The sequence below is a fragment of the Dama dama genome, chromosome 1 (assembly GCF_033118175.1).
Source record: "Dama dama isolate Ldn47 chromosome 1, ASM3311817v1, whole genome shotgun sequence".
Classification (NCBI taxonomy): Eukaryota; Metazoa; Chordata; class Mammalia; order Artiodactyla; family Cervidae; genus Dama; species Dama dama.
The window spans coordinates 31,409,358-31,435,598 of NC_083681.1; the positions used below are offsets into that span (position 1 = coordinate 31,409,358).

Genomic DNA, 26,241 nt, shown 5'->3' on the forward strand with positions numbered 1-26,241 from the left:
TCATGGGGCCTCATTGGACCCAACCCCGGTGCCTTTGTTGACGTAGAAGGGCCGGTAGTGCGACTGTGTGGGAAAAGGAGAGTGGTTAGGAGGTCCAATGGCACGCGTGCCCGCCAACCAGACCCCACCCCCTCACCTCCACCAGAAGCAACAGTGGTCTGAACCCCAATGACCCTAGGGCCCTGTGGCCTAACCTATGAGTTCCATCTACCCTGGGACTGGGGTGGGCGCCAGGGGTATCAGAGTCCCCGGGTTCACATCCTGATTAGAATTCTTTCCACCAGTTGACGGGTGAGCTCGAACCTCAGCCCGGTCAAACGCTCTCTCCACGCCCAGGAAGCCCCTCCCAGCACCATCATAGCTCCCATTCATCCAGTGTTCTCTAATCTACAGACCTGGTGTGGGGCTTTCATTGAATTTTCACAACCACCCAATTAAGTGGGTTACTATTAGCAAAGACCCATTTTATACATGAACAAACTGAGGCACAGAGAGGCTAAGCAACTCACCCAAGGTCCCTTAGCTAGTAAGCAGAGGCACTGGGATTCGAACCCCAGCAACCTGGCTCCAGAACTCAACCCCCCTCCCTCCACCCATAGCGATGTACCACTTCTGAGTCTCAGGGGTTGGCCTCTGCTCTCTCTGCATCATTCTCCCTGACAGAAGGGGGTGTGGAGAGGGCGAACCACCCCCCAGCCCACACAGACTGGGGGCCTCCCCCCAACACCAGCCCCTCCACTTCTCTCATGCTGGTCCCCTCATCAGGATTCAGGAAGCATCTCTCGGGACAGAGAGGGTGACAACTTTCCTGCCAGCCCTGTGTATTACGTCCCGCAGCAATTTCATGAAATCAGCACTCCCCTCTCCTCCCAATCACTCCATCAGGGCCCTGAGCAACCCTCCAAGCTGCAATGGAAGAGCACATTTAGCTGCAGCTTGCCCTTGGGAGTGCCCTGGCCCCTGGAGGGTCTCCACAAGTGGCTTTGCCCTTGAACTGGGTCAGAGCCTGGGCCCATCTCACACCGCACTGATCCCAGGAGACCCCAAGGGTGACCCCAGCCCCTGCACTGGCCCTGCCTGCCTGGACACCTCTGTCTACAGTAGCTCCTTGCCTACATCTGGTCCACTGTGGAGCTGGGGGCCTGTGGAACATGAGGACTAACAGGTTAGCTCTGGCCTTGGTTAAACCACTCGTTAAACAATGGAAGAGACAGAGATTCAGGGTAGGGAGAGACATAGCCAAAGTTCCTCAGCTGCTTAGCAGGAGAGCAGGGCCTGGATCCAGTCTCCTGATCCCCAGGTGCCAGCCTGGACCCCGAAAGAGTCAGTAAGGCAAAGTGGAAAGGCCAAAGCCTTTCTTAAAGGAAGGTTGGGTCAAGCAAATGGATCTTAGGTCAGTGAATGGTGCTGTCTTATTGAGAACCGAGCGGCGGGTGGGCACAGAGCCCCCCAGCATCTGGGCAGGGTGCTCCCAGCACATACACACCCATCCCCTGCCCCTGTTCCCGCCCCTGTTCCCTCCCAGGCTCGGGGTCACAGCACATGAAAGTTGGAAGACTTAGGAAATCATCCAGGCTATCTGCCCATGCTACAGATGGGAAAACTGAGGCACAGGGGAAGAATGACTGAAGTTGGTGAGAGGACTGGGGCAAGAGCCCAGGCATCCTGACTCCCAGGCCAGCCTCTGCCCACACTAGCACCTGCCCCCATCCTCCCCCTTGCTGGGTGCCAGCTTGGGACCGCAGAACCCTGCCAGGCATCTGAAGGTGGTGATGAGCCTTCTGTGCTGGGACTGGGGTTCTGGGATGGTGGGAAAGTAGGGGACGAGTGGGGAAGGACCGAGCCAGGAACAGAAACCTTCCTTTTTCTTCCCATATCTGCTTTTTGCAGCCCTGCTGTTGCAGTGGTCCTGGGCCTGGTTCAAATTACACATACCATCACTTAGTTCCATCACCAGCAAATTAAAGATTCTCTTCCAATTAAACCAGCCCCAGTCCCTCTTTGTAGCCGGGAGCAAGTCACCTCTATGTTCTGACCTCCAAATACAAAGACAGCAGGGAGCCAGGGGCTCCAGGCCCTGTGCACACAGAGGCCACCTCCATCCAGCTGACTGACCCCTTCAGCAGGGCCTGGCACAGGCCTTGGGAGAGAGCATTCCCAAGAGGAGGCCCAGCCTCCACAGTGAAGGACAGGCCCTGATCACTAAGGTCTCGGGCGGGGTCAGTATGTTAGCTCTACAGATATTACAGATCAATCCCAACTCAGCAACGCATTGTGGAGTCCCAGAGGCTCTGACTCATCCAGGGTCACACAGCTACCAGGAGGTCTTGGACTCCAAGACCACGTTCCTTCTTGTCCTGCTCTTTGATGCCCCTACTTGGCGACATTAGCTATCGAATCTTAAATATCTCTATTCCCAACTTCACAGCCTCTGTTTCACCCACACTATCATTCCAATGGTCTCTATGCTGTCAGAACTGGAGACTCACCCCCAGGGAAGTGAGACTCGTGTCTAGGATGCCAGTCCTCCATATTCAGCATTTTGGCCACCATTCAATAAGCAGAGGCAGCCAACAACCATTTGCAAATTTTAAAAACTTCCCGCTTTACTGATTAGAAAATCGAGGCCCAGAAAATCTGTGCTTACCCAGGCCCCCTGCCTATCAGCCCTTGGTCTTTCTTTACTACCCTTTGCTGGAAGCTAGTGTTCAGGACACTGCCTCCTCTCTCCATCCCGTGGCCAGGAATTATCACCATGCTCCCACAGGCCCTGGACAAGTGATGACCAGTTGCCCCTGGGAGCCCCATTCAAGGCCCACCCTGGACATGCTAGTGCCCAGGCAGGCGGTCCTCACTCACCAGTAAAGTCTGCTTGCCGGATTTCCAGGTCTGGGGCTGGGCCTTGGGACTCTGGCTCCTGATGAGGGAAGGGTAGCCTGGGGAGACAAGGGGCTCCAGTCAGAGGGAGCACAGGCTGGTGGTTAGGGCCTCAGGACTGGAGCAGCACAGACGCCCTCTCTAAAGTGACCACCAAGCTCCATCCAGCCCATTACCAAGTGCAGCCAGGGGGGGTGCCATGGAAAATCCTGAGGAGGTGGGCCAGAGGGAGGAGGCATCAAGGCAGACAGAAGGAGGAGGAGCAGGGCAGGTGGGCTGGGCCAGGCAGCAAGGGAGCATCACCCCATATCCGGGCCAGGATCACACCTCTTGCGAGTATCGCCAACCCCCACCCTGCAGTCTCATCCCAGAGGCCCCTCTCCTTCCCTCCCCAAAGCCCAGGAAAACCCCTTTATAAGCACAGTCTGCCCGATCTCCACCAGGAGGTGCTCATTCCAACTCCCCGAGGCTCCCCATTTCCCGGCCTGCCTCCAGCCAGGCACTACGCTGGATTCCACCTAGGTCTTCCCTGTTCCTGTTGTCTTGGACTGCACAGCTAATAATCAGTGGTCAGAACTGGGCCCAGAGAGTGGTAGTAATGTGGCTGTGGTCCAGGGTTCAAACAGCAAGTCCACAGAGCACTCTCTAGGTCTGGGGTCTCGGAGATGCTAGTCCGGGGGAGTGCTATCTGAGCCCACCTCCCCATCCTTCTGCCTCAGCCCAGCAGGTTTGTAAGGGGCTCCATCCACAGAACTGTGAAAAGCACTTAGTGTCAGCCCTCAGCCTGCAGAGAGCGACAAGGCTGCCGGGGAAGGAATAGACTGTGAGCTGGACATAGAGGAGCTCAAGAAATTAACAAGGTCTGTCTTGGCAGGGGCAGGCTGGAGCCCTGCACCGGGCTGCTTGAAGGGCAGTGAGCTGGTCAGAACCAGAACCTGCAGCACTGCCGGGCTGCCAGCGAGGCTGGCCCTTCCCAGGGCTGGCGTTTGGCAACGGGGCAGAGCCAATGCAGAGAACCTGGCTGTCTCCCTGCATCTGGGGGTGGGGGCAGTCTTGGAAGGAGAGAAGGAAGCAAAGGGTCCCTCAGGTCCTGAGCGGAAGGTTAAGACAAGGGGGGAATTCAGGTCACTTCTCAGTTCCCAGAAGGAAAACCCCAGGCCAGCCATGAGAGAGGTGGGGATGGGGGTGGGGTAGGGTGTGGTCCAGGAGACCAGCCTGTGCAGCAGGGATTATCCGGGGCGAGTAGGCTAGGATGGCAGGGGGGCATGCATCCTCTGCCAGGGGCCTCTGGGGAGATGGGAGGGGTCAGGACACACTAGAAGTGACAGAGAGCCCCGTAGGATGTCCCAGTTGCCCTGCTGTGGGAGAGAAAAGAGGGGTGAGGCAAAACAGGCGGGTACCAGGATTATTTTTAAACAGCCCACTGCCGTCCAGTGGTTTGGAAAACTCTGTGGTGGCCTGTCCCAAGGTGGTGAACTGATAGGGGACTTTCCCAGTGCCTGCCGGGAGAGAGAGAGCCATTAGCACTGACCTAGGAGGGGCCAGAGGGGGTCACAGGTCCTGCAGGCGCTGCTGCTCTCAAAGCACTTGCTCAGCCCTCCCTGGCACCCCCAGAGTAGATGCAGGTGGGAGCCACGGGGCAGTCCATGCCCAGGACCCCCATCTAGGGCAGTTCTGAGCAGATCTGCATGAAGGTGACAACAGGTGTCCTGGGGGTCCTGGTGTATTTGAGCAGGGGCTCTCTTAGAGCAAGGCCCCCCTACCTGGAGAGACTGTGGACTGCCAGGGAGATGCTGGGGAGCAGGAAAGCTCTGAATCACACCTAAGGGGGGCCATCTTTCCTGCCTGGTGGCCTTTGATCCAAGCTTGACCAGAGAGCAGGGAGAGACCTGCTGGAAGCCAGACAGGCCAGAGCAAGTCCCAATGCAACTCTGACCTGGTGATCCTGCAGGCTGGGACCCTCTAGTCATATCCCCTTGCCAGTAGATCCCAGAATCCCAGTCCTAGGTAGAGGCTAGGACCCAGCCCAGAAGGGGCAGCTGGATAAGCAACTGTCTGAGGCCACTGCCTGGGGGTCCACCTGCACCTGTCCCACCTGAGCCCACCCAGACTGCTTACCCAGGCTCCCAGGCCAGATGTTTGCCAGCCAGAAGGCAGACAGACCTGCTCCCACCACCCCCAGAGCTGACCCGTGGACCTTTCAGAAGAGACATGAGGGCCGTGGACCCACTGGGAGCTGGTGTCTGGCTCAGGCTGGCCCCTGGGAATGACCTCAACCCCGGGGGACAGGAGTCATCGACCACTCAGTCTTATCAAATGCTCTGGGGGCAGAACCAGACTCGGGAGGGAGGCCTTTGAGATCATGTAGTCTGCCCGGCCCAGCGGGGACTTGGCAGGACTCTGGCTTCGTGGGAGGCTGACAGGTGCTTGGGCCACAGGGTTCTAGAGTCACCGGAAGCTGGGAGTCACTGGGTGACAAAGTTAAATAAACTTCCTGCAGTAGGAAGGCTCGAAAATTAAGCCTGATGGGAGCCCCCTGGGGATGTCAGGGCACAGGGTACAGAGGGTATGGTGTGTCTCCCTCATCCCCGACACTAAGGCCTGTATCACAGTGCATCCCGAGGGACCCACGTGCGGTGGCCCAGCCCTCCTGATGGCGGAGACCTGATGGAGGCGGGCATGGTGAGCAGAGACCAAGGCAGGGCTTACGGAGCGCCCAGAAGACAACGGCCCGATGGGGGTGAGCTCACCTTTCAGGGAGAAGGAGGAGCTGCCTTGCACCGCAGGCACGTCGTCAGAGCTCTGAATGGTGGAGGAGTATTCCCAGACCCGGGAGGTGTAGTTACCTGGTGGAGAAAGGAAGCGGAGTCAACCCTGGGCGGCCTGGCACGTGATAGGTGGAGGGGGGTGCTGTGAGCAGAGGCCATTTCTGCAAATCTCTCCAGCCAGGAGTCAACTGAGTCCTCATCACACCTCTGACCAATCCTTCCTGCCATCAAGTTGTCCTTCTAAAGCATGGTCCTGTCCTTGCTCTCAGATTAAGGTACAAAGTCCTTAACACGACCCTCAGCTCTTTCCTGAGTTTCTGCCCCCACCTCTCTCCACCGCCTCCACTTCCTGGCTTCCCCACTTCTCGCTCCCGGCACTCAACACCCCAACCAGGCTGTGCCCTGAGCTCCTGACGCACACCAGGCTCTCTCTTGCCCCAGGCTTTTGGCACAGGCCAGGTCCTCTGCCTAGGAGAGCCCACCTGCTCCCCGACAGTTAGTAAATTCATGCATTGGCTCTTTAGGCATCAGCTTCTGCGTCATTTCCCCCAAGTCTGCATATGTCTTAGCCCCACGACCCGTATCACATTGTAATTACATGTTGAATGGTCTATCTCCCCTACTGGCTCCATGAGGGCAGGTGGTATGCCCGTCTGACCCAGTCTCCCACCCAGTGCCCAGCACCTAGCCTGGCTCCTGGAAGGCACTCACTGTCCAGCTGATGGATGAATGAAAGGAACAAATAAACACAAACACAAGCTAAAAGTTGGAGATGGAGGCAGCTGCTACGAGCCCTGCAATTCTGTGTGCCAGGATGAACAGGCTGCAGTGGTCCACTTACAGTGGATGTAAACAGACCTGGGGACAGCGTGGCGAGGACAGCAGGGACACCACAAGGGCATTTGAGAGCCCCCCGCCGCCCGTGGAGGCCCGCCCACTCCAATCCCTCCCTCTCAGCAGCTCCGAGCATGGCGGCTCCCCTCAGCTGAGCTCATACCACAGAGGAGCCCCCCAGCCCTGGAGATCTCCTGCCACTGCCTGGGGGTGGCAGGTCAGAGGTCAGGTGGGGGTGGGGGCTGACCACCTGCCCTGTCATGAACCCCCGCCCACAAGGAGCTCTGTCAGAGTCTGCACTCATTTTCTCACTAGGCATGTCCATCCAAGGCTCCAAGGGGCCATTTTCTTTGCCCTCTCATCCATCCATTCATCACCCCCTCTTCCTCCCATTAAACAAATGTTTGCTGAGCCCCTCCTTCTGGACCTTGAAGTTGGCAGCAGGCAACAGGACAGACCCGGCATCTGCCTTCACAGAGCTCATAGCGTCCGGTGCCTGCGATGAACCCAATCCTGGACATGGAGACCTGGGCACTGCCCTGTCCACAGTGCCCCAACCCCCAGGTCTCCGGATCTACCAGCACCCCCACTTCCTTCCTTGCTTCTCCAGACCCCTGGTGCTGTGTCCCCAGGGACTCTGGTGGAGCTGGCCCGAGTCCCCTCCCCATCTGCATGTGGCACACACCCAGGTCCATCAAGGGCTGGGCCCTGCCCTTGGCAGAGCAGTGCCCTCTGCACTTTGGGCAGAGGAGGGGACCCTGCACTTGGCAGCTCTCCCTGGGGAAGCACATCTCCACCCCCATTTCACCCCTTCTGGGTCTTAAAGACAAGTCGCCCACTTACCTCCATGGCAACCATACCTCCTGGGTCTCCAGGGATGGCCCATCCCATAGCATGCCTGACTTTTCCTTGCCTGCTACCCTAGCCTGTTTTAACCAGTGTCTGACTTTCTGACACAGGAGTGCACAAATCAGGAAAAGTCCTCTGTGGTCCCCTGGCCTGCCACCTGCTGAGGGAAGTCCTCACACACCTCACCCCGGGGTCCACTTTCCCCAACTCATCCTTCAGGGAGAAGACCTTACGGACTCAGAGATTCCAGTGATGCGGAGGTGCCTGCCTGCCTTTCCTCAGCCGAACGATGTCACACACATGCACACATACACATGAACACCCCTTAAGTTCGGTAGGATCCCACCTCACCCTCCCGGCCAACCCCACTCCAGCTTCCCAAGTCCACTACGTATGGGGAGTTCAGGCCCCCTGCCCATCACCCCGCCCCCACCTGCTGCCTGCATGGCCCCACACAGAGGCCCTGCCACCCTCCCGCTAAGCTGCCTCCTACCTTTGGTGCCGTAGAGATTGTTGAAGTTCTTCTCCTTGGAGAGGCGGCTCGGGGAGGCCGGCTGGTACGAGGTCCTGGCCCCACCTGTGAAGGGGATGCGGAGGGGGCTGTCATCCCAGAAAGGGGGGCCTGGCTCAGCCGGGGGCCTATGGCTCTGACTTGAGGGGTGTCAAGCAGGACTCCTTGCTCCCCAAAACAGGTCCACCTGCCTGGGTCAGGACCTGGGTTCCACCACCAAGACAGCACGCTTGGGTCTAGGATAAGGTGACCACATAATTTACCATTCAGATTGGAATAGTTTTGAGAGTGATAAGGATGATGCTAGTAGTCATGCTGAGGGTACCAATGTAAACTTGGAGAGTCCTGGATGAAGTATGAAGTATGAAGTCCTGGATGAAGATGTATGGGCATCCTAATTAGGGGTTTTGAGGGTCACCAGAACCCCCTCGAGCCAGGCCCTATGTGCTGAGACCCCAGAGACTGGGTGAGAGGTGGGGTGCCCGTGAGGAAGCTGGGCCAGGGCCACCACAGGGGCAGAGGTGCAGTGAGGGCTGCCAGCTGGAGGGGCTGATGAGCTGGTACCACGAATACCTCCCCACCTGGGTAAGCTTTCCCCAGGGATTGGCCCTAAATGGCACGGGTTTCCCTCCCTCCCCTATTTGGGCTCCACAACCGTCTGGGGAGAAAGGCAGAAAGAAGGGGTTCCACACCCTCACTTCACAGATGAAGACACCACATGCATGCATTAGAGTGCGCATCAGCTCCTGCCCTCCTGCCTAAGCAGCCCCACTCCGGTTCTGGAGGAGAGCAAGCGTGCTAAACCTTCACACCTTCAGTCCAGCCCTCCCGCCCCTTGCCCTCCGCCCATCACAGCCACACCCTCTCTACCAAGCCCTCAGCCCCTCTTTCAGGAAGCCTGTAAACTAACTCTCCTCCAGAAGTCTCACTGCCCAGCCCCACTGCCCCAAAGCTCCCAGACTAGGGCCGCTGGCCCTGCTTCCTGATCTCCTTGCTCACTCTCCTCAGCCCCTCCCTTGTCTCTGTCTTGAGCCTGGGAACCCCCAGAGGGCAGATTTCCTCCTCCCTCCTGTCCTGGGTGAAGGGGCAGAGACAGGATAAACCTGTTTCTCCTGCCTACAAATGTCACAACCTGAGTCACAGTCACAGAGCTGGAGGCTCTCCTAGCAGCTGAGTCCAACCCCCTTCTTCTCAGGTAGGGATCCTGAAGGGGCAGGGACCAGCTCAAGGCCACCGGGCCCTGCCTCTCCGGTGACACCTGGGCGGGTCCATGCTCCTTCCTCAACCCTCCATTATTACTCGGCTCCCCTCCATCTGCAACAGAGAAGGCCAGCCCCGCAGGGCCAGTCCGGGTCTGACACCACCCTGGGTCTGGTCCTCAGAAGCTGGGGAGCCAAAGGTCTGGACCACGGCCGGGGATGCTGGGACAGCTGATTAACGCAGCTCATCTTCCCAGAGAACTAGGCTCGAAGGACAGTGCCCGGGGGGAGGGAAAGAAGCAGAACTGGCCAGCCCGGACCTGGCTGGACCCCACCAGGAATGTAGGGCAGGGTCCCTGAGCCCAGCTGCCTCGCCGGAAATCCAGGTGTTGTTTTGACATTGGGTGGGGCTGCCTAGGTTCTTCTCTGCTGAGCTCATCTCTCCAAATACCCCCTGGGGCCCCTCCCACTGTGCATGCATGTCTGAGGGTGTGAGTCAGTAGTGCCCAGGGCCTCAAGGCTCCCCGTCCCTGCCCCTGGTGTCTTCCCCAAGTCTCCTGTCTCCCCCTTCCCTACACACCCTCTCTTCTCCTGACCCCTGACCCCTGAAACACACACATGTGCATGCACCCCTCTGTCTACCAGGCACACCCACCCTTATGTAACGGGCATCACTGTGGTTTGTTTGTTGCTGATGCCAAAGAATGTGACAGGCTACCGCTGGGCAAGGACAGGCCGGCGCTGGTCTCTTCCCTCACCCAGCTGGGCAGCCGCCCGTCAGGCTGGGCCTAACCGGGGCCTAGGAGGGAGGGCTGGCTGCCTGGGGGAGGGGGGACTGAGGAATTTACAAGAGCAGCCCTCAATCCCCGCCCCCACTGCCTTGAGGAGCAGGATGGTTCTGGAGGAGCCAGCCCTACCCCAGGACGACAGAAATCTAAGCAGAAGCAAAACACAGCTCAGCCTGGCAGATGGAAGTGGATGAGACCACCAGGAGTCCCTCTGGAAGGAAAGAGAAGGAGGTGTGGGTTGGAGGTGGAGGTGGGAGGGTGGGAGGGTGGCAGAGGGCAGGGAAACCAGTGAAGCAGGTGCCAAATGGAGAGCAAGAGGTGCTGGTAACTGCACCAGTAAGCAGGTACAAGGGCCTCCCGGGTGGCTCAGTCGTAGAGACACAGGAGACACAGGTTCGATCCCTGGGTCGGGAAGATCCCCTGGAGAAGGAAACGGCAGCCCACTCCAGTATTCTTGCCTGGGAAGTCCCATGGACAGAGAAGCCTGGCTGGCTACGGTGCATGGGGTCGCAAAAGAGTTGGACATGATTTGGCATTAAACAACAGCAGCGGACAGTACACGCCAGGACCTTCCCGGGCAAGTCCATGAGGGTCGCCCCGCTGGGGAACCTGACTACGTCTCTCCTGGACCTGCCCCCAGCGGCAGGACCCGTACCCTTCTCTTACCCTTGGGCGTCAGGTACATGGAGTATCTCTTCATGGTGTCTGGAGCACTCCACTCACTGGTATAGCTGTTACTGTAGTTGTTCATGTAGCGATGGTCACCACCTGGGAAGGAGAGAGCTCGGGTCAGCAGAGGGCGGGTGCGGAGGATGAGTTGGCCCACTGGGGGCATCACTGAGTCAGCCCACGGCTGCTCTGTCCCAGGGAGAGGCGAGGCCCCCAACCTCAGAGACGGTGGCACTCCTGCCCTGTACCCGCTCTGGCCCTGAGCTCCTGGTGGGTGAAGGAGGCTTTGCAGTAGGCCATCCGGCCTTGCTGGGATGGTTTCCTATGAGGAGATGGTAAGCACAGGACTTTGCAGTTAACGATGTGCTTTTGAGTTCCGTTTCTTCTCTGATGTGTCCATCAACCCTTGGGCTGGCATGAAGATACCCGGTGGCAGATAAGGAGATTGAGGCTCAGGAGGTGAGTGAAGCCACTGCCCAATGTCACGTGGCCCATAAGGGCAGATTTGGGATTTGAGCCCCCATGCCCACTTCCTGGCCTTGTCCCAGCCACTGCTGACAGCCCAGGGGATGGAATGAGGTCCCAGCACTGGCCTCCAGGGCCAGGGATCCAAGTGGCTGAGTGGAACCATGCAGAGGGGAGTGAACTACTCAGAAGGGTCACCAACTGCCCCTGCCTGGCACCCACCAGCAGACCCCTGAACCCAAACAGACCTGTGGCTCCACGCTTACCCGGAGGGTAAGGTCCCCTGCAGGGACCCTTGCTTCTTCTCCATCTCCTTCTCTCCCTCTGCCCTTCCCTCTCCCTCTCTCCTGGGCAAGAGGAGGAGTGGGGGACTTAGACCCTCACCTTTCATCTCCATCATGTGGGCCAAGCAGGGGCCTGGCACACAGTAGGCACGTCATGACAAACAAACATCCTCTTTGATATTGGTCCAGCTCCCTCCCCACCAAGCCCAGGAGGGAGATGCCCTGGTGTCTCTCAGCCCCCGCACCTTTGATGGTGAGAACTGAGCCCCTGGCCTGGTGGGCAGACCACCATCAAGGAAGAAGATGGTCACTCCAAGGTCTGACTCACTGGCCACCCACCTCCCACCTCCTATAGCCAGACGTACTCCCAGCAGCACAGCAGGGACAAAACGCCAACTCGGAGGCCCAGGGCCCCAGGCACAGGTGTAGAGCCGCTGACGTCAGCACAGCCCATCCTGCTCCTGGCAGCTGTCTCCCCGCACACCTTGTACAGGGCACAGGCCCACACCTGCATGGAGGCCACGGCCAACACAGTCATGACCTAGAAATGGCACAGTGGGCGAGCGGTGGTGGGAGGTGGGGGGTCCCTGCGCCCACGAGGCTCACAGGCCATCCCAACACCGTCAAGGCCGTCCTTATGGGTCTGGCCTGACCTCAGCTGAGGAGCTCCCCCACCAGTTCTGTGCCCCAGGGAGCCTGACCCTCACACCCCCTCCTCTTCTGCAGGCTACCACGAGCAGCAGCTTCTCCAATGAGAAAATGTGGGTGGAGGGTTTGAAAATGAAACCCAGCTCGCCCCCTGCTTAGCTGTGTGCCCTTTGAAAATCTCCTTCTTTCATGAGATGCCATACATCCCGCAGGGAGGCTAAAATAATGCAAGAGAGGCGCTTACAAAAAGCCAGCCTCCAGAGAGCACCGGATCACAGAGGGCTGTCCCCAACAGGGTTGTTGCCATTTTCAGGGGGATTTCAGGACCCAAATTCCCCTTGAAGCCAAATGATTGTCTTGCGGCAGTGACTTATCTGTCCTCAGAGGTGGCCATGTCCCTCACATCTTCTGGGGACACTTATGTGATGTCAACATCCCCAAGACATACAAACACCACCCTCTGAGTCCCAGCCCCTCGGTGCACCATACCCCCATCTCATGCCCCAAAGAATCACATACTCCCTTTGGAGACCAAAGACAGTGTCACTTCCTCTGGGTGTTGCAGCTAGAAATCATTAACTAGGCTGCATCCTCAAGGCCTGGGCCACCGGGTGGAGTTTGGGGAAAGTGTCCAGCTTCGGGCCCTACGGGGCTGGGCTGGGACTGGTGGAAAAGCACTTAACGGGGCAGTTTCTCATGTTTGGAGGCTTTCTATGATGATGATTCAGTTGCCTCTCCAGAGGACAGCGTGATTCAATAGAGAAGCCGACTTCAGGGGAGCTGGTGAGTCACCGAGACACGCTATGCTCAACCATGCCCAGCCAGTCCACCAGGCCAAGTCCACCTCTGGGCTCAGCACGGCCATGATGACAGGCAAGTTCTCCCTAAAAGCCTGCATGCAGTTCTAGGTCATGTCCCCTGGAGCCTACAAAGTCCCCAGGTTGGAGTCTGGCCCTTACAATTTTCAGCATCCACACAGCTCCTGGCTTAGGTCCCCCTAGTCAGACGCAGAGCTGTGAAACCAATCCGAGTTTGATGGACAATCCAGGGAGAAGACATTTGTCCCTAGTGGTGCATCTCCCTAGCCGGTACCTGGGATTCTCCCCTGGAGGCCCCTTGTAATAGCTGCATAACTTGGGCAGCAACTTTCAGAGAGGAGGGTACCACCTCTGAGTCTTGTCCAAACACCCTTAGGTGAGATGGGAGGCTGGAAACAGTGAGGGGCCAGCTGGTGGGATGCCAGCCTGAGCCAGGCAGCAGGAATTGACCTAGGAGAAAACCTCCATGGCCTTGGGGCCCACCCACAAAAGGGGACTTACCATTCTCCATGTGGTTCCTCTCAATGAAGTTGCGGCTCAGGTCCGCTTTGCACATCTTCTCAACGTGGCGCATGCACACGTTAAGCAGGTCGTCCTTGCAGTTGCCCAGCGACTGCCCCAGGCCCTCCCCCTCCAGCAGAACATGATAGGTGGGCAGGGGTGGCGGGAGGGAGTAATTGCTCATCAAAGCACCAAATTCCTACCAGGAAAGGAAAGAAGCCATTAACGTCCTGGGTTTTTAGGAGCCATGGGGACCCACAGTCTAGCTGGAAAACTCAGCTGGGAGCCAGAGGAAGTGGGTTGACATCCAGCTTGGCTATTTACTGGCCTCACTTTTCCTCACTGGGCACTCATTTCTTATTCTTCTGTAAAATGAGGGGATTTGACTAAAATCTACTACATGGGGACTTCCCTGGTGGTCCGGTGGTTAAGACTCTGTGCTGTCACTGCTGAGGGCATGGGCTTAACCCCTGGTTGGGGAACTAAGACCCCCACAAGCCAAAAAATGAAATTAAATTTAAAAAAATAAGTAAATAAAATCCACTAGATGCTATTATCCCTGATGGCACTAGCAGTCAGGCATGTGACTCTGTGGCTCCCATCTCTTAAATTGGATGCATGGTGCCTACCCATAGGGGTTTATTTGGGTTTATGGGAGCAACACGAGCTGCAAAGTCTTTGGGAGTGAAACCACCAAAGAAAGGCAAGGAATTACTAGCAGTGCGGGTCAGTCGCAGTGGTCTCTCCCCCTGCACGTGCCCTCAGTCCGGCCTCTATGCTCTGGCACGTGTTACCTTCTTTCTCCCTCACTGGAAACTCTCTACATCTTTTCAAATCTTAACGGGCTTTCAAGACCCAGTTCAAGTTCCACTGCCTCCATAAAACTGTCTCCAGCCTGTCTGCCCTTCCCAGAGCTTCCACAGGCACTTATGTCCTGAACCATAGGCTTTATCACTTAATTACATGCTCTTCTATATTGTTCTCTAATTGTATGTGTCTTATCTTCCCAGCTGGATTGCAGCTCCTTGAGGGAAAAAACTACGTCTTCTACCTTTCTATTCTCCACAGCACCTAAAACTGTGTATGTTTGGGTGTACAGTGCCCAAAATACTCTAGCAGATGGAAGGATGGAGGAACAGATGGACAGACCAGATCAGAGATAGCAAATATGCATGCCTACTTACCACTCTCCCATACCCAAAGCAGGCATCACTAATCTATCACAGAGCTGTTTCCTGAAGTACTATTAATACGTATCAATTGAAGTTGGTACAAGGTGATCTTTGTGTGCCATCTTTAAAGTAGGTAGGATGGCTTGGATGGAAAATTAAATAGATGGAACGGAGCTTAGAGGGATGGATGGATGATGAATGGTGGATACCGGGATGGATGGACAGACGAACACTGGATGAGGGTTTGGGTAAGCGGATGGAAGCAGTGAGGGGTTGAGAGGCAGCAGAGCTGTTCGTTACCTGCAGAAACAGCACCGAGTCGCTGATGTTGTGCAGCTGCTCCCTGGTCTGCTTGTCGTCCTGCAGCACCTTGGCCCTCTCTTCCAGAGCATCCACGATCACCTTCACCTGGTCCACTGCATCCTGCTCCCGCTGCTCCAGCGCAGCCCTCACTTCCTCCTTCTGCTTCTCCAGGTCCCGCACCAGGTCCCGGAAGCTCTGCTCCAGGATGGCCTTCTCATTGGTGGTGAAGCTCTGGGTCCAGGGTGAGGGCAGAGGGGAGGAGGTGCATCTTTATGTTCCCAGCATAGAGTCAGGGCATTTCTACTGCCCCGACCCGGCAAGCCTGTTCAGTCAAGAATCTCATTCAAAGGCATCACTGAGGGATCCTATCTCTTGATAGAGATGGCCAGGGTGTTTTTACAGCCCACCCTTCCTTATCCATCAGCAGCTCCTCCCACTCAATGGTTTGACATGAACCATCATTCTATGCTTGGGCATCTCTGTGGGTCCAAAAGTTCCAGAGGAGTCAGGATGTGTCCACTGAAACCTCAGCCAGAATCAAGCATCATGCAGAAAGTGAACTGATGAGCTGTTTATGTAGCCAGGTTCAAGATTCAATTATCTCAGGTCATAGTTTACAAGTATTCAAACCAGGGCAGACATTCATCTTGCCACACTGCACAAATAAAGGGAAAATGGCATGCATTTGATGGCTGGGCAGTCAGTGGGCAGAATAGACATTGGCAGACATTGGGAGACACACAGGATAAGCTGGTCCAGGGTCTTGAGATGATAGAAGATGAGCATTAGGTGACGGGCAACATCCCATGTGGATGCTTGGCCCAGACTTAGAAGGCGAACTTGTGGAAATGCCAAAAAGGGTAAAAGAACCCAGAAGAAACAAGTGTAGGATGTAAATGTGGGCCTGAGACCTTGAGCAAGAGCTCAGGCCCAGGCCTGCCTCCTCCAGGCCGCACTGGTGGGAGACCATGGGCGCTGCTCACCTTGATGCGGTCCTTCTCCTTCTGCCACTTCTCAGCTTCATCTTCAATCTCAATGATCTTGAGCTGCAGCTGCTCCTTTTGCAGTGACAGCTCCGTCTGTAGGGAAGGAGCCGGGGTTGGAGGAGAAGTCAGAGGGAGGAAGTGGAAAAGATCCAGAGAGTCAGGGAGGAGGGCCCACAAATCATCATTCTGCCCTTCATTCAACCAACACTCACTGGGCCCTTGAAAATGCCAGGCACTGTGCCAGTCATCAAGGATCCCGCAACAAGTCAAGCGCCACCTCACTGTAAACTCTGGGCTCTGAGGCTGGGCAACCCAGCCATGTCTTTATAAGGCAGACCCTCTACCAGGCCTTCCACCCAATGTGAGCAGGAAGGAAGCTCATTAGGGGGTTCCCACTCCTTTCAACGGACCTGGAGCCATCGGGAAGCAGCTTACAGGAGAAAGGGGACCCAGCCCAGCTCAGCCCAGACCAGCCCAGGGAGCGTCCCATGGCAGTAAGAGGGTACAGCGTTTCTATGACATGACGTGAGGCTTGTGTTGCAAGCAGGAGTCTGGGTTGCCGCCAGCGGGGAGTCTGTCTGGGCAGGCACAGCTGTAAACCTGTTTATGGGAAATGGAGCGCAGTTTGCAGTCTGGGCAAGATTGGGACTTTATTCAAGTCCCTGGGGGAGGAGAGAGGCCAGTGAGTGAGGCAGTGAGGGTGGATGGGAGAAGGGAAAGAGAGGATCCAGGTTCCTTGCTCAGGAAGAGAATATGGGCTGTCAGGGTGTGGGGTGGGTTGGGAAGAGGATCTATCAGGAATGAACTGGGACATGAGCTCTGATATAGAAAGTGTGGATAACAGCTTCCTTCCATTGGAGAAACACCCTTCTCTGAAAAGCAGCTACGACACAAAAAAAGGGGGAAGCATGAACTACGTGTACGCTTAGTCCCTCAGTTATGTCTGACTCTGTGACCCCATGGACTGTAGCCCTTCAGGCTCCTCTGTCCATGGGATCTCCCAGGCAAGAATACTCAAGTGGGTTGCCATTTCCTTCTCCAGGGGAATCTTCCTAACCCAGGAATCGAACCTACATCTTCTGCTATGCAGGCAGATTCTTTATCCATTGAGCCACTGGGGAAGCCCGCGTGAAGCTAAGGCCAATAGAGTCCAGCCAAGAAGCACCTCTTTTGATCTGTGGGTTCCCCACTGGTCCTCCCAAAACACCTTCCAGTGAAAGGCAGGTGGGTGATCTCCACCTGAAAGCAGGAAGACTGGACATCCAAGAGCACCCCAGAGTGCTCAAGGTCTCCCTGCTACACTGGATTTTGAACAGAGTCCCAACCCTTTCCAGCCATCTCATTGAGGAAATACAAGAAGAATCAAGATGTGGATGCCACAAACCACCAGGAATGGGAACTGTGCTGGCAAGGAGCCCTGAACCGCTGTGCACACACGTCACAATTCCCGGATGCTCCCCCAGGCCAGGGGCTGCCGGTGGGTCCCTAGTGCAGAGACCCAGGGGAGGGAACTGATGCAGGAGGGAGCATCCTGGCTTTTGTGGAAAAGAGCACTGAGAAGCTGGTGGGGACGGTGGGAAGGACTGGGGCGGGAGCCGAAAAGCTCCCGGACCCGAAGCCCAGGATTCCCACCCCACCCCTCTGCCCACACCCCGGGGCTCTCCGGGCCGCAGACTCTCAGTTCTTCTCAGGAAGCCAGCACCCCACCAGCTACACACAAGAAATCCCACAACACGGAAAATGCCACCAGCCAAGATGTGAATTGTTTGTGAAGAGGAATAAAAGCGGACGAGGACGGGGGTTTGGCCCAATCTCTGGACAAAGGCTGAGAGAAGCCAGCTCTCCACAGACTGGGTGGAGGGAGGGTGGAGAGCAAAGACAGAAAGACTTCACGTGGGCAGTGGAGACTCCCAGTGGGCAGGAGGTGGGCAGAACCAAGAGCCCAAAACACAGAGGTGGGCAGAGATGGTGGCCTGGACGGTTCCTAAGAAGCCTGGGACTGGTAATGGGTCCAAGCTGTGAGGAAGAAGCCTAAAGACTGGACAGTGCTGGGCAACTTTCCCATTCCTGGATAACCCCCTCACCCCCTCACCTGCAGCAAGTGAGGCCTGAGGTGGGGGGGGGGGGGGGATGCTGGAATCCCCTCCCCCCTGCATCTGAGATGTTGTCACCAGCCCAGAGATGAGCAGCTGGCACTGGGATTCCTCACCCCCACCTCGCTCCCAGAACAAGGAAAGCAGAGTGCAAACATGCACTCACTCCCCCAGGCCTAGGGAAGCGGAGACAGGGCAATTCTTCCATGAAACAAGCCTGGGGGATCCAGGAGGAGCCCACCCAGAGCCCAGGACTGGAGTCCAAAGGTTTGAATCCAGTTACCACCACCTCCAGGCAGGTGGCCTTTGCAAGTTACTCAACTCCTCCATGCCCTAGTCACGCTGTCTTTCGTGGAGGTAGTAAGAGGACCACCTCCCAGGCAGGTGTGGGATGAACTGGGACCAGGCAGATGAGACTGTAGAGAAAAGCACTGACCACTGGTCCCGTCACCACTGCTGTGTCAGGCACCTTCCATGGACCGGAGCTTGGAGGGGAGAGGACAGGGAGGCAGGCAGGCCCGCAGGGCACAGGTAAGAGGTGGGAGCAGGCAGGGGTGAGCAGGTGGGTCTTGGTGGTATTCAGCGGTTGGGATGGTGTGTGCTGGGGTCCAGGTGTGGTGTGTACACAGTCAGGATACAGAGTGAAGTGTACAGAAAGGAGGGAGGTCAAGACATCAAGAGGTCAAGAATGTGAAGTGAAAGGTGCTGGGTCGTGTCCAACTCTTTGTGACCCCATGGACTGTAGCCCACCAGGCTCCTCTGTCCATGGGATTCTCCAGGCAAGAATACTGGAGTAGATAGCCATGCCCTTCTTCAGGGTATCATCTCGACCCAGGGATTGAACCCAGGTCTCCTGCATTGCAGGTGGATTCTTTACCATCTGAGCCACCAGGGAAGCCCTGAGGATGTAGAGACTAGATGGTGGATAACTGAAGACTGGAGGATGTTGGGGGAAAACAGAACAGAAGGAGGATAAACGGGGTGCAGGCGGATAAACGGGGTGCAGGCGGGCTACCTGCTGTGAGTGGTAGAAGGTCTTCCTAGAGAAGGGGGAGGTGAGGAGCCAGTGGAATGCACAGAGGTGCTTGGGAATGTCTTACCCACAAGAGCACAGACTCACTGGCCAAGAGGGAGGAAGACGGCACTGAATCCCGGGGAGGGAGAGTCCAGAGGCTTTAGAAGAGTGAAGAGCCTCAGCCAAGGGCAGCAGGAGTCAGCCCCCGGGGTCCAGCCTGTGTAAGAGAGGCCAGGAAGAGGGAGGCTAGTGGGAGGGGATGTGCCGAGGAGAGCCAGAGATGCTGGCCGGTGACCTGGGAGGGGTGGAGGGAGAGGCTGCCAGTGATCTGGAAACATGCAAGGGCAGGGTCAAAAGCGGAGCCTTACTGTCTGCAGCCGTGGGTGGACGCATCAGTCAGGGCGGGGAATACTGGTCTCCTGGTTTCTTTGGGGCACCGGGGAAGTCAACACGGGTGGAGTGGAGACCTCGCAAGCCCTTACTTGCCGAGCAGAGTGGGATCTCGGAAGGGACCTTGGGCTGTGAATTCTGTGCCACTAGAAGGGTCTGCTCTCACGTATGGGGTGAGTGCTACCCTGTTAGGAGAGGACGGTTTGAGCTGAGACCTCTGGGGATGCAAACAGCACCTGTTTAGCCCGTGGCAATTTTTTCCTGCTGGCCAGGCTGCACAAAAGCCAGACGAGGGAGGAGACAGAAAACAATATAACATAGGAAGGTTCTGAAATACTGGCTTCTCCTGTCACCATAGAAGGACCCTAATTGCTTTGTTGAGCATTCACTGTGTGCTTGAATTTCTCCTTTCATCTCAAAAGCCCCCTGGGGAGGTAAGCCTTGTTGTCCCCATTTTACAGATACAGAAACCAAGGCCGAGGCAGATTAAGGAGCTTGCCTGAGTTCTCCCAGTGAGGAAGTGGGAGGACCACGACACAGAGACAGGACTCAGCTCGGTTACATGGCCTCAACCCCTGGGCTGTTCTCTGTATCATCCAGGACATCGTAGTGCCAGGCCTCCCCACCCCCTACCTCATAGACGGGGCAATTCATGGATTCTGCCTCTCTCCCTGTCCTCCCCGCACGTCCCCATCACCCCCTAAGGCCCCGCTTACTCCTTCTCCTCCCTGGGCTTGCTAAGTCGTTTCAGTCAGGTCTAACTCTTTGCGACCCTATGCACTCTAGCCCACTAAGCTCCTCTCTCCATGGGATTCTCCAGGCAAGAATATTAGAGTGGGTTGCCATGCCCTCCTCCAGGGGATCTTCCTGACCCAGGGATCAAACCAGTGTCTCTCAAGCCTTCTGCATTGGCAGGTGAGTTCTTGACCACTAGCATCACCTGGGAAGCCCTTCCCTCCTCCCTAGGACTCTGATTAAATCCCCTGATGGGGCCTCAGCTCCTGTCAGCTCCACCCTGTCTACACCTCCCTCCGACTTCCTTCTGCTCCCTGCTCACTCCTTCGCCCTGCCCAGACCTGCCCCTAAATGCCTTCTTTGTTCCCTTCTCCCACACTCCTCCTGTTGCCTCTCGCTCTGTGGCTGGGATGGGCCCTGTGTAGGCCACCCAGCCGTGAAATCCTTCCGGCCTTGGGGGAGCAAAGAGGTGGGCAGCAGCTGGTGGTGCCTCGGCCAGGACAGCCTGGGCCTTCAGGTGCAGACACACCTGAGTGCTCACCTGGACAGGTGTGCCTGTGCTGCCCCCAGGGAAGGGAAAATGGGGCCCAGGATCCTCCTCTGGTCTGAATTAACCACATGGGCCATTGGCTACGACATTTGCCAAATGAGCCAGTTAATTGCCAAATTTGTACCTTCAGACAAATGGTAATTATCTGGATAAGAATCTGAAATGCTGGATAGATTTACGCATTCCCACCCAGGTGTCAACCAGCCCAGTATTCGTCGGCTTCGGCTTCGTTGGGACTCACCGTTCCTCTTACTTCCTTGGTTGTCAGGATGAGGAAAGGGCAAGATTGGGGGCGGAGAAGAGCATCATCCAAGCAGACTCCAGACCAGCAGTGGGGCCTTGAGAAGTTACCCCACCTCCCAGGCCTCTTTTCTTCCTGGTAAAACTGGACTAGGTTCCTGATTTCCAACCTGGCTACGCATTAGAATCCCTGAGGGTGACCTAAAAATACATATCTTGTACCCTGAACCAGAACCCCAGGGAACTCCGAGGAGCCTCTGCCAACCCTGTGGGAACAACATTTACAATGTTGCATGGTTATATGGCCTCGGCCATGTGAAACAGTGAGAGAGAACAGGCTGGGCTATGGCCACGCTGAGTTTGAATCCCAGCTCGGCCACTCCCACTCAGTCACCCCCAGTGCTGGAATACTGGTTAAGTCTCTTGGCATCTCAGATCCCATTTCTTCACCTGTAATATAGGTGCAGATACTCCCATCCGTGGGACTGTTGTCAGGAGTAACAGTATAAATGCCCAGGCCAGCGCCTGGCACATCGATGTACTCCATAAAGGTGAGGCATTCCCTGCCCGCCTGCCTGGCGCTCTCTCCGCTTCCTGTCTCTATACTTCTTTCATTTGGTCCTTTCCTCCTCAGCACCCACAGAGGTCAACCCACCTCCTTTCTCACCCACCTTGTCCCACAGCAGTTTACCCCCAATATCTCCGAGAAGAGTGGTCTCAGACACCCCCACACCCCATTCCAGGCCTTTAGCCTCCTGGCTCCTCTTCCTGAACTTGGTCATGGTGGTCCACCCAGAGAGCCCCAAAAGCCCAGACCAGCACATCTCCCAAAACTCAAAGACCAGCAACGGCCCATGGCCAGCAGCCTGGCAGCTCAGACTTCATGGAAAGAACTGAGCAATGAGACCAGAGGCAAAGCCACAGACCACTGCGGCAGGAAGGACCTGCGCCGAATGATGGCCTCAGCAGAGTGGCCGCGGCATCGAATCTGAGCTGCATGACTGAGTTAGGACCTCGCCCTCCAGAGCAATGCTTGTCCTGAGTGCTCCTCCCCGTGCCTGGCCAGGCAGCAGACCTAGAGGCCAGAGGACCCACATCAGGCAGACTACCCAACAGCAAGAGTCGTGGCCAGGAATCCTCCACTCTGACCCAATGCAGCAGAAGGTACTCGGGAGAGACAGAAAACAGGCCATGAGACACAGAAAAGAATGGATCTGTACATTGAGAGGGCTTCCCAGTTGGCACTAGTGGTGAAGAACCCACCTGCCAATGCAACAGACATAAGAGATGTGGGTTTGATCCCTGGGTCGGAAAGATCCCCTGGAGCAGGGCATGGCAACCCACTCCAGTATTCTTGCCTGGGAAATCCCGTGGACAGTGGAGCCTGGGGGACTACAGTCCATGGGGTCACAAAAGAGTCAGACACGACTTAGCAACTAAGCAACAACAAAAATCTCATCCGTCTAAGCCAGAGGCAAAGGGGTGCAGCTCAGGACATCTGTGGACCCTCCTTGTGACATTCAGAGTGGAACTGGAAACCTTCTGACCTTGGGTTGGCAGAGGAAGGATTGTCATGTTGGCACACCAAGCGGCCTTTCTCCAACACCACCTCTGCTCAGGTTCTGTAGAGCCGAGGCCCAAAAGCACTGCAGCCCAGGGTGTTGTCTACAGTCTCATACAAGAAACCATGATAGATCAGTGATGGCCTCATCCGGGCCTCACCGACCAGCCTGCAGAACAGGTTCTGGATAGGACTTCTTGCAAAAAAGTTGTGTGTAGGCTTGTGTTTGGGTCTGCAGGGACTGCCTCTGAAGGATGTCAGAGCTGACAGGTCATTCGCTTTGATCTGTCGACCTACCTAAGGCTGCTCTTTGCCAACGCCCCCAGTGTCTGACATTCCAGAGGTGCTGGGCCTGGACAAAGAGCTCCACTCCATCTCTGTCTCCACTCAGCTGCTCAGCACCTATGCTGCAGTACACATACACATGCACACACACGCACACACACACACACACACAGTCTGAAGCTCCCACCATTAAAGTCATTCCAGTGGATCAGACATTTCCCCCTGAGCCCCCGTAAGGCACACACCTCCTGAATCCCATCCCCCTTCCCCCAGTTGCTCTCAAACACTGGAAGAGGACTCAGGGGGCTTCTTCCTTAAGCACTGAGCCTGGACGGGTCCCTTCCTTCCTCTGGGCCTGTGTTCCCATGCAAGGTGGAGAAGAGATGCCAAGATTGCTCATTCTCCATCCAGCCTAGCATTCTAGGCATCCAGTCCTCTTCAAGTTGATGTTTACTTACAGCGCTGCTGTGTAACTAGGCGGATGCACCCCAGAGTGGTTTGTGCATCTGAGCTCTGCCTCTTGACCTACATCACGAGCCCTAGAGCATGAACTCCAAGTCCCAGGTGCTGCCAAAGAAAACTGCCAAGACTGTTCTGTCCTCTGGGGCACTCAGGCTTTTCTTAAGTGGAGATACCCTGGTTTCAAATAAAATGTGAGACCAAGCCCTACACATATAACAGATAAAGAAGAGCAGGTGCTGGAAAATCCCATGGACAGAGGAGCCTGGTGGGCTACTTCCAAAGGATTGCAAAGATTCGGACATGACTGGGCATGAGCGTGGCACAGCTGCTTGCAGCAGCAATGGTAACCTGGGGCCCCTGCCTCCTTGGCATCAGTTTGCTCCCCTCGTCATCCCTGACATCTCAAAGACACTCCTAAGAATCTTCAGGCTCCAGGTGGTTATTTGAAAACTTCCAATCTAGTCCAATCCCTTAGCTTCAAATGAAGGGAAACCAAGCCTGAGAGAACATAAGGGACTTGTCCGCTGTCTTACAGCTGGTTGGAGGGAAAACGAGGACTGGAGCTGAGGTCTCCTAAAACCCAGCCTGGGGCTCTGCAATTTCTTGCTTGTGGTGGTTGAAGATAATTAACCCTCATTCTGTTTTGATTCCCTAAGTGAGATCCTGGAGGAGATCCATGGCCCCTGCCCCATCTCCGTCTCCCTGTCTGAAGCCTGAAGCCAGGCTGGGGTCAGGGAGTTAGGGAGACTAGGATCACCTTTTTTTCCTGGGCCAAATGAGGCTTCTGAAAAGGCTCTTTGAGTCTTTTGTCATCTCTGACTCGTCTCTCCTGCCCAGGAGTATGGATAGGAAAGAGTAACCCACAGACTTCAGGTCAGGAAGACTGGGCACAGAGGGGGGCCTGTGCTGCCCCATTCTGGGGGGGGTGCAGAAAGCAGAGCCTCCTGCCTTGACAATGAGCATGGCTGACCCCGGCTGGAGGCCGCCCCATGTCAGGGGGCCGTGTTGCTGTGGGGGGAGGAGTCCCAGCATCTGTGGAGCCACAGACGAGCCCTCATCCCAGCACACACTCTCCAAGTGTAAGGTGTACCACATCCACAAGCCTCCACACGCCTCTGCTCCTCCCCGCAGAAGAACAGGCAGAATCACGTACACAGAACACATGCACACACACTTACATACCTCATATACAGTCAGATGCAAACATCCATATACAAACACCCACGTGCACAAAAAACACACACACGCACACATATATGTACACCCCCCCCCACTCAACCCTCACTACAAGTGTCCACCTACAGGCAACACACACACAAAGCACTGAGGATCCAGCTGAGGGAAGGATAAAGGAGGCCACTGGGAGTGTGAAGACTGGCTAGGGGATCAGACAGAACAAGAAGGAGCCACTGTCCTACAGAGACCAACTCCGAAGTCAGGAAAAAAGGGCCTTGACATGGTCCCCAAATTCCCTCCTCCTCACCCATGACTTATCCCCACGAGCCAGTCCAACTCAGCTAGGAAGAATTCTCTCTCTCCCTTAAGTAGAAAGAGGTGGCTTTCCCAGTGGCTCAGACAGTGAAGAATCTGCCTGCAAGGCAGAAGACCCGGGTTTGACCCCTGGGTCAGGAAGATCCCCTGGAGAAGGAAATGGCAACCCACTCCAGAATTCTTGCCTGGAGAATTCCATGGATAGAGGACCCTGGTGGGCTACAGTCCATGGAGTCACAAAGACTTGGACATGACTGAGTGACTTAGCCACTAAGTAGAAAGGAAGAAAGAAGCACCCAGCCAGGCAGAGAGCCCAGGACTGAATGCTGATCTCCTGCCCTGACTTGAATTTATCCTATGACCTTGGCCAAGCCCCCCATCTTTGCTGAGCCCCTCTTTGCTCATTTAGGAGATGACCTGACTCCTGAGGCCTTAGAGGATTGGGGAGCCATCTCTGACTCCCAGCCTGGGGGTAGGAGGGGAAAGAACTATTTTCTGTAAGAACCAGGGACAGCAGAGAGGTAAGGCTCAGACCCTGGGAGTGTCCAGTGGAGAAGATGAGGTGGGAGGGTACTGTAGGGAGGAGACGCCTAGAGGAGCCAGCTCCTACCTCCTTCTCGGCCTTGGCCTCTTCCACGGTCACAGTGCTGTGGTTCTTGTGCTCCTGGAACATGCAGAGGTAGCAGATACAGGTCTGGTCCGTCTGGCAGAAGAGCTCCATGGTCTTGCCGTGCAGAGGGCACTTGCGGGCCTCGAAGTCCCTGATGGGCTCGAGCAGCTGGTGGTCGCGGAAGGCGGCGCCCTCCAGGTGGGGCTTGAGGTGCAGCTCGCAGAAGGAGGCCTGGCACACCAGGCAGGACTTGACGGCCTTCTGCTTGTTGCCGATGCATGAGTCGCACAAGACCTCCTCAGAGCCCGACTTGGAGCGCAGGAGGGTGCTGGAGTCGCCCCGGGAATAGCTGTTCCGCCGGACGTCCCCGGGCTCCACGATGGACACCGCGGGCTTGCGGGGCTCTGAGAACATGGACCTGCGCAGCTCCCCCTTCTCGGCAAAGGTGACAGGCGGCTTCTTGGCAGCCCCCAGCTGGAGCCCAGCATAGGGCGACCGCCTGCCTTCCCCAGAGTCCATGCTGAAGTAGCTGGATCCCTTGTCATCCACCGACTCGACAAACTGGATGATGGGCCGCCGCCACTCGCTGCCAGAGAACAGGGAGCCCTTGCCTTCACCCGGCTTCAGGGCGCCACCTGTGCCCTTGCCCTCGGCCACCTCCCCGCCGTGCCCATTGGCAGTCTTGGCCTCTTTGCCTTCAGCTTTGACCCCATTCTCCAGGCTTCCATTAGGGCTCAGGGGGCTGCGGGCATCCCTGACTTCCGGGCTGGCTCCGTTGCTCCTGGAGGCCTCTGCAGCTTCCATCACGGGTCACCTGGCTGGTCTGTGTCGGGCGCGCTGGGGGTGCGGGTGGGTGACCTCTCGGCGGCGGCGTCTCTGCAGGAGTGAGACAGGCAGAGCCACGGAGCCCAAGACACACCTACGGGGAGCGGAGAGGAGGGCCTGACACAACGGGCAGGCTGGAGAGGCAGGCGGCTCCCAGAGCCAGCAGAGCAGCTAATTATACAGAGGGGCCACGCCCTGCACATTCATACCTAACCTGGTTTTTTAAAGAAGTGTTTTTATTCTTCCCCAGTTTAATTATTTTCCACGGCTCAGCAACCAGTTGGGCTGCTTCCTTCTGATGTACTTTCTTCT

The 26,241-nt window shown here is 56.4% G+C and overlaps 1 protein-coding gene across 1 annotated transcript; it reads right to left on the minus strand.

Annotated features, from left to right (window-relative positions):
* TRIM29 (tripartite motif containing 29) lies at positions 1 to 25,908 on the minus strand. The gene is made up of 9 exons (XM_061130256.1): positions 25,105 to 25,908; positions 15,670 to 15,765; positions 14,684 to 14,917; positions 13,212 to 13,410; positions 10,493 to 10,594; positions 7,822 to 7,905; positions 5,628 to 5,723; positions 2,860 to 2,936; positions 1 to 63 (listed from the first exon to the last, which is right to left on the minus strand). The coding sequence occupies exons 1-9, from the start codon at positions 25,906 to 25,908 to the stop codon at positions 1 to 3; spliced, it is 1,755 nt and encodes a 584-aa protein (XP_060986239.1).
* Positions 25,909 to 26,241: the final 333 nt, after the last annotated feature.